The sequence below is a fragment of the Erpetoichthys calabaricus genome, chromosome 4 (assembly GCF_900747795.2).
Source record: "Erpetoichthys calabaricus chromosome 4, fErpCal1.3, whole genome shotgun sequence".
In the NCBI taxonomy this organism is placed as follows: Eukaryota; Metazoa; Chordata; class Cladistia; order Polypteriformes; family Polypteridae; genus Erpetoichthys; species Erpetoichthys calabaricus.
The window spans coordinates 168,162,706-168,176,707 of NC_041397.2; the positions used below are offsets into that span (position 1 = coordinate 168,162,706).

The 14,002-nt window shown below is 35.8% G+C and overlaps 2 protein-coding genes across 4 annotated transcripts in view; one reads left to right on the plus strand and one right to left on the minus strand.

Moving 5' to 3' along the window:
* Positions 1-209: 209 nt before the first annotated feature.
* Positions 210-8,790, minus strand: LOC114650347 (uncharacterized). 3 transcript variants are annotated; one of them, XM_051926085.1, is made up of 7 exons: positions 8,711-8,790; positions 7,138-7,208; positions 6,544-6,639; positions 5,388-5,497; positions 3,934-4,095; positions 1,727-1,953; positions 210-1,032 (listed from the first exon to the last, which is right to left on the minus strand). In XM_051926085.1, the coding sequence occupies exons 2-7, from the start codon at positions 7,202-7,204 to the stop codon at positions 927-929; spliced, it is 768 nt and encodes a 255-aa protein (XP_051782045.1). In that variant the 5' UTR covers positions 7,205-7,208; positions 8,711-8,790; the 3' UTR covers positions 210-926. The 3 variants fall into 3 exon arrangements, with proteins under 3 accessions (XP_051782045.1, XP_051782046.1, XP_028655743.1); XM_051926086.1 differs by having other exon boundaries at positions 1,727-1,950; positions 7,138-7,235; XM_028799910.1 differs by having other exon boundaries at positions 7,138-7,235.
* Positions 8,791-8,938: 148 nt separating this feature from the next.
* cmss1 (cms1 ribosomal small subunit homolog) overlaps positions 8,939-14,002 on the plus strand; it is a 398,519-nt gene continuing 393,455 nt past the window's right edge. Inside the window, exon 1 of the mRNA XM_028799909.2 lies at positions 8,939-9,096. Coding sequence (XP_028655742.1) covers positions 9,045-9,096 — 52 coding nt within the window. The 5' untranslated portion in view covers positions 8,939-9,044. The remainder of the gene's footprint in view (positions 9,097-14,002) is intronic.

Consider the following 14,002-nt stretch of genomic DNA (forward strand, 5'->3'; position numbering starts at 1 on the left):
TTTGATTTGTTAACAAGTCTGCAGTTTTACATCTATAGGTCTATATCTTTTCAATCTTTTATTATAACTTGGTACATACTTAAATATTTCTTTTTACACATTCCTTTTTACCTTTATTTATTTTGGTTCATGAACTGACAGGGGATAGCACATGTTATGCAGCCTCCATAATAACAAAAATGGTCTCATGCAATAAAATACAATGAAAGTATTGCAGAATGTTTTTATTTGAAAATATGTTTCAAAACAGAGATTGAACAAGACATAAATCTTCCCATATATTTAAATAATCTTTTTTTCTTTTTTAAATATTCAGAGTGCAAGGAGCCTTTAAAAGGCACACAAAAACCCATTTAGTGTCAAGGACAATCCTCCAACAACAATGTAAACAAAAGTGGTCATATGCTGGAACTTTACTGTTCCATAAAGATGGAACCAGCATCATAAGGAGGAATGACACTACCTAGTCAAGCAACATAGTACTGCCAACATTGTGATCTGTAAAATTTTCACAAACACATACAATGAACTTAAATTTTTAAAGTTTTCTTAAATATTCTGAACAGTCTATAATGTCAACTCAAGCAAAGCATACTAGGAAGTGCAAAACACACTATTGATCATTGACTGGACTCTTTTCTTGTATTCCATTTTAATTCTGCTTAATTAGATCCAAATGAAAATAGTGCAAAGAATGTAAACATTTTCAAAACATTAATTTCTGTATATAAAAAATGACCATGTTAATATCAAAAATGATCTTAGAAAGTACTGGTATACTAACATTAGAAAAACTTGTGTCTTTTGCTACAACATAAAAAAACTGTTTTTCTATATTTCCTGAATAACTGGTGAAGGCTAATACACATGCAAACCTTGTTTTAAAGGCAATTAAAACAGAAGTCTCAACATTTAATAAGACAATATTACAGTACAGATTCAGTAGAGGTACTATGATGCTGCTTGATTATTTTTTCCAGCTCTTCAATACATGGTGTGATAAACTTGCTGTGGCCTCTTGCAATTTTAAATCTTGAGAGGGTTTAAAAAAAAAAAAAAAAATCCACATCAGAATATATTAAACAATGTCTACTTGAATAACTTAGTACATTAATCTGAATGCTTGATTCAAACCGAGTTTATAATGTAACCTTAACATTTCAACAGATATTTTATTAAGGGATTAAAAAATGAGCACCTCCACCTTAGAACATTCACTTCCATATGGCAATGGTATTTTAATTGTTTGTTCTCTAGCAAAGCTAAATAATCATATATAAATTTTTTTATCTGAATAAACTGTAATCTTTATATATAAAGATCAATGTATGTTTGTCCAGTATGCGAATACACATCACTGAACTTGTTGTATATCCACCAAATTTTGAACATATTCTTCATTGGCACAGGGAGAGACCCCAGGCTATGTTTTATTCTGAAATGTCTTACTGTAGAGAACTTATAGTGACTGCATCTGTGCTTTATTAGGGAAGTACTCCTAGAAGGGACTAAAGTAATTGAAACAGGTAGGCAAAGCTGTTCCTCACAGTGAGTTTAGATAGTAAAATTTTGATTTGAGGCAAAAATTGTTCCCCTGGAGAATTTATTTAGAAAACTACGCCTGCACTGGATTCTGTCCCATGCAGAGTAGAGTACTCTACTAGTTACCCATATCAAAAAAACACCCACAAAATAAGCAATACTTGGTGAAAAACAAAAAAATTACCTTGTCTGCAGCTGGACACACCTTTCTAGATCAATGCTACATTCCTGCAAAGCTTTTATACAGTGGAATGCTAAGGCTCTGAAGCACTGTTCTTTATATTGGTTATGACTTCTTGTATCCCACTGTGGAAGCTCACTAGTGTATCTCCAGGCGATCAAAACATAATCCAATACTGCCTCCCACTGCTGTGACCGAATCAGCAGATTTCCAGCTTTGAGGCAAGTCTTCTAAAACATAAAAATATAAACGTGGCTTCAAACTGGTACAATACAACCAAACAACATGGATTTTATATAGCAAATTTTTGTAGTAAACATTCTCCCAAAGCACTTTAGAAGTATAGATACATAGTGTAAGATGAGTGCTATATAGCACCCGACCCGACACAGATTGGACACAGGAGGCACATGTAAAATAAAACAAATATTAATTTTTCTTCCCCAGTGGGCGCATGTCTTCCCCGTGTCCCACAGACAATACACGTGTTCAGTCTTTCCCTGTGCAGCGAGCGACGGTGCGAGAGAGAGAGAGAGAGAGAGGGCTGGCTGCGTAAGGCCGAGAAGGCAGTTAAAGAAAGCATCGGGCTGGTTTTTAGAGAGACTGATTTGAGCATTGTTTTAACCTCGTATTTAATGAAGACTTTTTTCTATTGGATTTTAACCTCCATTTCACTTTGGTTTACAGCGATCGGTTCGTAGTGTGCATTATTGCAATGTTACTTTTCTTGGTTGTTTATTAAATTACAAATTTTTCAAATGTTCATGTTTTTCCCTGTGCTTAAAACTCATTAAAAACAAAGTTTTACAGCGAGCGGTTTGTAAGGCTATAGCGTGAATTCTTGCAATGTTACTTTTCTCTGTTCAAGGTTTTCTCAGTGTTATTCAATGTTTTTACATTTAGTTTACTATTATGCTGTGTATTCTATGGTATAATTTACTATTTTTGCGCTTAGAAATCTTTAAAGAAATATATTTACATACAGTTCGTACAGTCTGGAACGGATTAATTGTATTTACATACAAACCTATGGGGGAAAATTACTTCGGGTTACGACCAAATTGGGTTATGACCAGAGTTTTGAAATGAATTACGGTCGTGACCCAAGGTTCCACTGTACATGCATGCACACACATCTACACATACAAACAAACAGACTGAACATAGACCAGAATGACAAAAAAGGAAGAAAATCTTCGGACTTGGCAGTCACAACCACAGTGAGGCATTATGCTGGCATACTGCTGTTGGTACAAAGGAGCCCCAGTAATGTAACTTGACACTTCTGCTGAATAATCCATTGACTAAAAGTGTTAGTGTGTTGGAGAGAGGATGTGCAGCACTATTCATAACGGCACTCAGTTTTGGGTCAATTCTCTCCTTTGGGGCTTTCTCCAGGGGGTCCACAGTGCATCCCATAACTGAGCCTGCCCTTTTAATTAGCTTTTTGATTCAGTGGGCCTCTCAAAGTTATGTTACCAGCCCAGCACACCAGAGCATAGAAAAAATTGCACTGTCCATCACAGAGTTGTACATGATGAAGAATTTTATTACCCACATTAAAAGGAACACTGTCTCCTAAGGGGGGGGGGGAGGAGAAGAGCCTGCTCTGCAGTTTCTTATATAATTCCTCTGTGTTACGAGACCAGTTCAATCTGTCACTGATGTGCATTTTATGATAACTGACAACTGTAATCTGGGTCACCAAGCAAATGACCATGAATGCATGTATATATAAATCAATTCACTCCCAATCTACAGTTATTTCTCATCTTATACCAGATGTCGTTTAGACAGGCTACTCCATCCTGCAACTATGAATTGGATTAAGTGACTTTAAAAATAAATAGCCTATGGTAATTCTTGGGTGTTCTGGCAAATGATGTAACAGTTGCTATTTTGGCAGGCTATTGACCTCTATAAAGCAAAGTTTAAACAAAACACTTAAAAGATTAACATGAATGTGCCTATATAAAAATGTAATGAACAAAACCCACATTTCTAAACCTTATGTATTGCATTATGCAAAATTTCTTGTATTTCAACACTTCTAGATATTAAAATAATCACATAGATTTATATACACACAAAAATAAACTGACACAAATTTTATACCCATCCTTTCAAATCATCTGTCAATAATGCCTATATATGTTAAATCAATCAAAAGATAAATAGGCTCAGATACTAAAAATCTTCAAATGACAAACCTTAAATGCCAAAAGATGAGGACAAGCCTTCCTGTAACAATAAGCATCTCTGTTTGAATTTAGGCGTGAATAAGGAATAGATCGGTACACATTCATCTTTTTGAAATGCATTTCCTCTTCTATAATCTTCAGGTAAGACAATGGAATATGTTTTCTTTGATCCTAATTAGAAAAAAAAAAAAAATTTGCATATGAAGCAGTCATTAAGGAAAATGACATTTTGTACACTTTCTATGCAAATGAGAACAATCTTGTGATTTGTGAATTAAAAAAAATAATAAAAGTAACTTTCAAATCAGTGCAAGTCTGTTGTACATTTACAATTAACAACTGTTTCCATACTAGTCGTGTTTTGTCTCCAATTTATTCTTAAAAGGCTGTCCACCTACAAAAGAAACCGTTCAAGATGAATTTTTTCCATTATACTACATATTGGCTGTGTAACAATTATTAACTGAATCTAAAAATGTTGTGTTAAAAGAATTACCTCATAACATTATAGAATAACTACTTTTTAAAATGTTTTTGTTAATTATATTATAGCTGTGTCTGTATAAACATTTGTCTATGTTTAAATTTATAAATTTTATGCAACAATTTCAGCAAATATGATGAGCAACAGCATGTTCTACAGCAATACAGTTATCAATCACATCACAGAAACTGTTACATGCTATAAATATTGAATACTTGTAATACAATGCAAAGAATTATTATTACTACTACAATCACATAAGGACAGTTTAGTCAGCTCATGTACTATACACCTCAAGGCAAATCTATATCATTGAGTTAACATGTTCCTTGTGAAAATCTCACCATTCTGGTTTGAGTGGTACTTATTTCAACAAGTGTGACAAAAATTTTCCTAATACAGACATATTTGCTTTGTTCATTTGAGAATTAAAGGTTCTTGTGCAATGTATGCCACACCATCAGAACCATTGATATTTTTCTTATGAAAGATTTAAGAATTATGAACATTATTCCATTGTAGCTTCTAAGTTTGAATAAATCCTGCAGAAAAAATAGACCCAACATTTCAATGTTTTTTTCCCCAAGCCACTTAGTTATCACTTTTGCTTTATGGCACAATGATCCATCATATTGTAAAAGGCATTGTTCATCACCAAACTGTTTTTGGATGGTTGGAATAAGTTGCTCTCGGAGGATGTTTTGGTATGCATGTGTAATTAATTAATAAATAAATAAAAACTTATCTTCTTGGATAATAATTAAAATACAAGATTAAGGAAGGCCTCAACTGATGTGTTTGATTCAACAGGTATTTACAAACGAAAATACACTATCAAAAAAGAAAAATAGTATTTATACACACATAACATATATGCACACACAAAGTGTACAGTTTATATGTGGTGTGTGTGTATATACTGTATGTCAACACAAAATTAAGGAAAATAAAATATATACATATGATTAGTCTCTCCTACCTCTGTGCTCATCATGGAGATCATGGAGTTGAGGACATCCAGAGAGTCAAACTGAAGTTGCAATCCTACTTTATCCTTGTGGCATCGTGTTGATTTAAATAGTAGAGAATCTTTTATCCCCACACCCCCCCCCAGGAGAAAAAGGAAAATGAAACATCTTTGGAAAAAAAAAAAAAATCTTTTCAAAAGTAATTAAGTACATCCTTTCTTGTTAGTCAATGTCTTATTTTTTTTATAAAAAGTTATATCTATGTGCAATTAGTGAAAACTTTAATGTCAGTTCAGTATATTAAGAAAACTCACTTAGCAGACAGGATTACTTTGAATTTACTAAAATATGTGCCAATTCCTGTACATAGATAGTGGAGAACTGCATTCCAAAGCACTGCAAAAGTATACTAATTTAAATGGGAAACACACCCACAGCCACCCATACTCAAACCTGTTGAGACCAACTCAGGGTTGCAGATACAGATACACACCCAATCACCAGGGATAGACCAGCAAGATCAAGATCACACACACACATAATATATAAACTACAAAGCCCTATATTAAGCATCCATTGCTCCAATTTCCTAATGGTAAATTCATAGTTCATTCTTAATTAATCATCTTTAAATAACTGTTTTTTTTAGAGAAACATTTGTAATTTTGATATTGCTGAAATGTGTTATTCTGTTAAACAGAGCAAGTAAATGGTCTTTCCTTGGGTTGCACGATACTGGCATTCCCAAAGTTCAATTCTGGGTTAGAAATGGGCAAAACAAAACACTTTCTCAAGAAAATTTATAAGTGTATTATTCCATGCAACAGACAGTCAAGTACATGAACATATCATACAAAGGTGTCCCCTGCCACCTTGAGAGAAGGGGTCAAACTGGATCTAACTAGGTCAGGAAAAAGCCGGAAGTCCCAGGTGCACAACTGCATAAGAGGACAAGTGCATCAATGTACAGTAAGTACGGTAGTTTGAAAAACAATCGGTGGCTTCCTTGAACAGTAACTGACCAATGTACCACATATACAGTATTTTTTTATGTGTGTATATTATGCATATATATATATATATATATATATATATATATATATATATATATATATATATGCATATGTACGCACATCCTTAATAAATTACAACAATAGAATACAGTACCTAAAATAAGACTGGCTGCTGCCCTGTTAATTCTGTGGCTATCTGGCGGCTTCCCTCTGTAACTCAAGGCATCCCAATAAGATCTTCTTGTATGGTCTGAAAATTTAAATACACTTTTAATTTTGGATTTCTAAAGAAACAAAATGAAAATGAGCATTTAAATATTTTTGAAACAGCCTACTTCATTATAAAAAACACGGTAAAGCGTATTTTGCATTAAAAAAAGCGTAAACGTTGTTAGCTAAAAGATACAAAAGTTACAAAATATGCATTAAAAGGTCGTCGTTGTGCAACAATTTCATTGTATAAAAAATAATATCCGAGGGAGAGAGAGAATAAAAGTAACAATAGGTAGGAAAACAACACTAATGCGGAGTTATTTGCATCCGCCGACTCTCGGATAAGTTCTTTGTCAAAGAAAAATACAAACTCAAATAAATAACTTCACATGATATAACTTAAAATCCATGTCACAAAATACACAGATCATTAATAAACATAGCAAAAGTAGCTAAAGGTGATAATTCTTTACACAACTCATAATGCGGCCTATCTACAAAGAATCGCCATTACGTTTGAATTAGGTTTACTTACACTGGATTACAGGTTGAGGTGCTGGGATTTCCACCAAGACTGTCCGTTCTTGATATACCGTTGCCATATTGCTAGATGCGTTGAAGAGGTACACACGACTTAAAAAACGTATAACAGATTCTAGTCAATAAGACTTTATTTACAAAACTGCACAGTTTCTAATATACAGCATATATAATGTATAGTCCTTAGTGACTTTTAGAATAGGTTTCAAAAGAACGCGTCTTTGTTCATGCCTACTGTGCTTCTTTTATTAGAAAAACTAGACAAAGATTAAATTTTCGGAAATTTCACAAGATTCAATATAATACAGCTGAACACTTTTCCAAAACGAAAATGGGTGGAATTTGCCGCGCGCTCAACAAGCCAGTGAGGTTGTTCATTTGACTGGCTGGTAAACTTCGCCTTCACATAGACGTCACAAGGGACTTTAATGCCAATTGGCCTGAGCAAGCAGACACACCCCTGATCGATATCCGCTCTTCAAATGAATTATCTGAGATAAGAGCGCGCCGAAATTTTTGTATACAAAAGACTCCTTCAGTTAAACATACTTGAATGCAATGTATCGAGACAAAATAATCTTAAAAGATGCACAAAACAGATAAATCAATTCTCCTTCTTCGAATGAAAATGAATTAAATATTGGGCATTCTGTTATTTTTTTACATCGATGCGCAGAAAATTAGCAGGTACAGACAGGGTATCATATATGTTAGTTTAATTCATTATCGTCGAAAACCTTTGAACAAAAGCAATGTAAGAATTGTAATGTCACTTCATTTACCAAATTATTAGTTACGTGGTAAGCTAAAAGATTTAGTATGCAACTTCAATGACCTGAATTAAGTAGATCTGAGAATGTCACTTTCGTCCATCCATTTATTTTCAGACACCTTTATTAGAATATTAGCTATTCATTCGAACCCGCTACCTCAACATTGCACATAAGAACCTGTCCATCATCGGTCTACCGTTGGATCACTAATTAATTTAACTTGACTGCTTCAGCGAGACAAACACATATAATTCACAGATTGTGAAACATTTAGAATTACTGGTGAGATTAACAATACCACAACTAACAATCAAATAATCTGAGCTCTAACATTTTTTATTTAATTAAAACTATTACAAAATAGCCTTATATCAAAATGATGTAAATGTAAGTACAGAATCTGTATACCGGTTACCGTAACAAATCTCCTGAACAAAATCGAGCACTTTACAACAATACTGCATCTGTAAATGTGGACAATGTTCCGAATCTGTCCAACTAGATTGCTGCCATATAATCGCAAACTGCAGATTTGATACATAGGTTTAATGGGTATTCCACAATCTCATTACTTCGAGTTTCACAACTGAACGCTGTGTAGTCTGATAAGCTGTTGAACTCTACTTACACAACGCGCAGTTTTAGCTACACGTGTTCTGGTTTAGATTTTGAAACTGGTAACAAAAGTTTTACAAAAATACATAACCTTAAAATATTGTTATAAAGTAGTTCAGTCAGATATCGGGAAAAATTGCTCCATGCAGAAGCTCCATTCACACAGCATATTTAACTTACTTTATTGTATTCGTGTTATAAAACGCTACATCTCACATCTCAGCGAAACAGCAGTCATACCACGTGTAAACCCTTTAAATGTAAGCAACCTTATTGATAGAGCGATGTTTTCGCACCTCTACATTCTGGCAACAGAAAAAAATGGTACAAAAGATTTCAATCTCTAACTTAAAAAGTAAAGAACCAAGAAAGTAAAAAAAAAATATGGTTAAAACTCATATATTAGTGGGTGAAAGGAAAAGCACGGAAGTAATTTTATGATTTTAGATGTTACGAATCTGCCGATTCCAAATACTCACTAATGCGCGGAATCAGCGGTAGTTTTGGATGAAACATGGGTGACGAACTGGGAGATGAGTGGTGGCAGCACGAAGAAGGAACTTCGGGTATGCACTCTACAAATTCTCTATGTGTTTTTTTTTTGAGTAATTTTGTCTTTTTCTAATCCGGAGCCTCTGAATATTTGCTGTTTTTTCCCGTTATAGTTGTTAGCCTTGATGTTTTATGTGTAGCGTTTATACCCAAGCGGATGTGGGGGTAATAAAAATGGTAGTCTCGTGAAACTCACGGACACAATATTTATGAGTATATATATATATATATATATATATATATATAATATATATATTTATTTATTATATGCAATGATTAGTTCTTTTGCTGTTCTGAATGTGGCTAACGTATCATTTATTTGCGGATTTCTATTTAAAAGAACAAGTCTTTACAACTTAAACGACTTGACGGTTCTGCTCAAGTCAACGTGAATTTATTAACTATTACAACGCCTTCAAAACACAAGTTTTTGAACAGATGACATTTAGACTGCGTTCATGTGTTATAAACAAAGTACCCTAAATGGAGCGTTTAATATACTAGAGAATATGGGATGTCAAAATTGGACTGAAGGATATAGCAGCGTTCAAAATGTGAAGTAGCTGAACAAAAATGTGACATTTGGAATCTTTTTACTTTAAGTTAGGTCACTTTACTAAAGGCCTTCATATTTCTAAGCTGAAAAGATGACATTTAGGATGTTTTTATAGGTTGTGAGCAAGCAAACTACCCTAAATGCAGTGAAAAATTAACCTTAATCAAGTTAAACTAAATGGTCTGGACAGTCCTCTAAAGTATAGGGTGGGTCAGAATTCATCAGAAGGACATAACATTGATCAAAATGTGTAGCAAATGTTCAAAAATGTAACATTTGGAAACTTTTTTTTTTTTTAAAGGTAAGGGCATTTTACTGAAAACCTTAACGTTTCTGAGATGAAAGATTACATTTACAAATTCACAAATTTATCTAAATGCAATAGAAAATTAAACTTAACGGTGGACCAAAACTGACCTGAAAGACATTGCAAGGTAAAACATTGTTAGAAGCCTTACAAATTATGCAATGTTTAATTTATTTCACTGTTTGTCAATGGGGGGAACACAGGAAAAGTCACAAGGTTTGATCCTGAGGAGATGAAATATAAGATGCTTTTACGGACCTAAAGATATTCAGTTATTTTCTAACCCGCTTCATCCTGAACAGGGTCATGGGGGTGCTGGAGCCTATCCTAGCTAGCACAGGGAGCAAGGCAGAAACAAACCCTGGACAGGGTGCCAGACCATCGCAGGTTGAACACACACACACACACACACACACACACACAAACAAGCCCCAACTGCACACTGTGGCCAGTTTAGGATCCCCAGTTCATCTAACCTGTATTTCTTTGGATTGTGGGAAGGAACCAGAGAGCTGGAAGGAAACCCACACAGACATGGCGAGAACATGCAAACTCCACACAGTGAGGACCCATGACGTGAACCGAGGTCTTCTTACTGCGAGGCAGCACTGCTACTACTGCACAACCTCTTTGCCCCCGAAAACATTGTAAGGGTTAATTCATTTGAATGTTTTATAATCAGAATAACTTACCGGTAAATGTTGATTTTGGTCATGTTTTCACAGTTTGTATTCAAAGAAAGAGATTGTAAAGTACCTCTAAATAGTGCCATTGTTAGTTTTGGGGTAATGTTTATATTACGAGGCAAGTTTCACTTCTACATAGCGTAATATAATACAACAGTGGTTGCCAAGTTAAGTTATTTGGGGTAAAGATATTTTTAAGAAATTCATAAATGTGTACTTTCCCATAGCTTTAAATGCTCATGTTTCATGTACCAGAAGTAACAATACCCGAATCTATAGGTGAGAGTGCCAGTGGTCACGTGCCATCTGCCAAAAGGAAAGATTCAGAAAATCAGCTGGACAGGATGGCTAAGGTCCTTGATTATACTGTTTCTAAGGCAGTAAGTATTGTATATATGCTGATGAGAAAGCAGCTGGGTGTTGGTAATATTCTGTGCTAACTTCATCACCTTCTGTAGTTCTTTACAATTTTGAGCTGAGCAGGTGCTAGAACAAGATGTGATGTCAGACTCCACTGTCCACTGTAGAAGTTTATGGAAAAATATGAGCTGCCCTCAAACACTTGAGGAAGTAGAGGTACTGGTGAGCCTTTTGTGCTGTGCCCCCTTCAGTTCATCTGTGGTATTCACTCCAAGAAATTCAAAGTTATTCACCTTCCTAACACCATCCCCTCTGATATAAATGACAGTGTAGTCAGCCTTCTGCTTTCTGAAATCTGTGACCAGCCCCTTGATTTTGCTGACATTAAGGTTTCGATTGTTGTTTTGGCTCTCCTGAGTCAACAGGGGGGTATTTTTCGTACGTGGATTAGTCGTTTAGTCGGATGTAATTGTTGACGATTTGGCCTGATCCTGGATATGTCGGTTTTTCGAAACTCTTGCTGGAAGTGTTGTCATAGCAACACATCCTAATCCGCAAACCTGCTCGGAGCAGGTTTGTTCTACGTAAACAAGGATTAGTTTACACACGTGATCAGTGACAGTGCGTGGAAGTCATCCAGTCATGGCTTCGCCGTTCATGAATGAGCGACCAATTGATATTGGTGCGCAAATTATAAGAAGAGAATTTCATATAGAGAGGGTTTTGCGCGATCGGCAAGATCCTTTATTGCTCCTAGAGGAAATTCTTTTCGAAAGATACCGCTTTAGCCGAGGGGGAATATTGTACCTCAAAGATTTATTAGCACCTTATATTCGAAGTCAAACTCGGTGAAGTCGGGCTCTCACAACCACACAGACAGTATGCATTGCTTTGAGGTTTGCCAGGCAATTCGTAAAGTCTGTTTGGCTCTGAAATATTTCCTTCGGGTTTTCATAGTGTTTCCTGGACATCTGCGTGTGCAGATAATAAAAGAGGCGTTTCATGCCATTGCAGGTAGACAACACACAGGCAAAAACACCCATAGTTCCATGAAGAATCTCACAATCAGCCTAACATTCTCATTACCAGGATTTCCAAATGTGATTGGGGCACATGGGACTGATCAGAGTGGAGTTTGATCAAACATTATTTGGAAAATGTACCTCTCCTCCTGATGAATAATCAGACACAGTGTCTTCATGAAATATTTGACCTTCGTCAATATCTCGTTGGTCAAACACAGGTTCAAGGGATATGACATTCCCTGCAACTGACCCAACAAAAAAGAGGGCTATATGGAACATACCTAGATAGATAGATAGATAGATACTTTATTAATCCCAATGGGAAATTCACAATGGCACACATGGAGGACAAATATATTCAGTGATCATCCTTTACCTGAAATGAAGTGACCACTGCATCCTGCCACTGGTTCTGAGGAGGAGCTTCCCCCTGGAATGCCCTCAGAAACAGGGCGATGGGCGTTTTGCTGGAGAGCCAACTCTTCTGCAGGGGTTAGGCCTGGACCGCGTGGACCTCCACCTGTTTTTTGCTTGTCTGCCTTCTTATTAGCTTTAAAATGAATGTTTTTTATATTATATATGATTCTTTATGTCAGCAATTCTTTAAATAGTTATATACCAATATTTACCAGTTTGAAGTATATTCTTGTACTTCACTTTAACCTGTTCCCATGTTCTCCTTGTGCTCACGTTTGATCTGGAATTATGACATATTAAATAATTAATCTGACACACAGGAAATGAAACGCTGCATTCAGTAAGTACAATGCACACTACTTAGCGTTTAATTTGTTGGCCACTTTTTGCCAGCCGTCTTTTCTGGTCTGGGCTGCTTTTGCAGTGTTACCCCTTGTGCATATTAAATCTTGAAATTCTTCATGTCCTTTGAATAAAAGGTCTTGAGCCGCGTGTGTGAAAAAAAATGCGCCCGTTCTGTCGTCATTTTGTTACAGCCTATCAAAGACTTGCTGATCATGTTTTCTAGAATCAATATATATGGGCTTTTCACTCAGCGCGGGTGCGCGCATTCATCTCGTATGATTTGATCCAGCTCGACTAATCTAATGCACGGCATCGTTTGAAAAACCGACCTATCCCGGATGAGTGTCACCGGCATTAACTCGTCCAAGATGAGGCATCTGATCTCGGATGATTTAAGCGATGTACGAAAAATACCCCCCAGGTAGACTACTTCTTTATAAATTGTCATTGTTGTTGATTAGGCCTATGATGGTGGTGTCATCAGCAAATTTAATGATGGAGGTGATGCTGTGTCTGGTAAAAGTCAAAGGTAAACAAAGACTACTGAAGGGGGCTCAATACTCAACTCTGGAGTACCTGGTGTGGAGAATGTGATGCTGCCAGTATGCAGGTCCTGAAGTCCGTTGGTTACGAAGTCCAAAATCCAGTTGAAGAGCGTGGCGTAAGTCTCAATTTGATTAGTTTAGAGGTCAACTTTGATGAAGCAACAGTGAAAAAGGCTGATTTGTGGTCTATAAACAGGACTATAGCATAGCTGTTTGCATTATCCAGAGGTGCCAGGATGATATGAAGTGCAAGAGACATGACATTTTCTTTGAAAGGTTAGGATGACATGCAAACTGGAGGTAACCAAGGCTGTCTTAAGTACTCTGTTTAATGTGTCCTAGCACCAGTCTACCAAAACACTTCATCACGATTGGAGCAAGTGCTAGAGCAAAGATTCAATAAATATGTAATGCCACAAGCAAAGGAATTTCCTGTAGAGATCAGGAAGAAAGGTTGTTGACATCATCAGCCTGGAAAAGCCATTTCTAAGGCTGTTGCTCTCCACCAAATTACAGTTGGAGCAATAACCTCAAAATTGAAAAGATGTTAAACCATAGTAAGTTTTCCTAGGAATTGCTTTACGTAAAAATTATTTCAAAGGCACTGTGCAAAAACTGGGAAGTCACAAATATCCAAAAGAAAAATCAACCAGAAAGCTGCAGGCTACTTTTTCCTCAG

Coding starts and splice junctions, on each gene's coding strand:
- LOC114650347 (XM_051926085.1), bottom strand. CDS start 7,204: ATGGCAACGGTATATCAAGAACGGACAGTCTTGGTGGAAATCCCAGCA. Junction 4,096..5,387: donor TCTCCATGATGAGCACAGAG/GTAGGAGAGACT, acceptor TTTTCTAATTAG/GATCAAAGAAAACATATTCC. Junction 1,954..3,933: donor CTCATCTTTTGGCATTTAAG/GTTTGTCATTTG, acceptor TTTATGTTTTAG/AAGACTTGCCTCAAAGCTGG.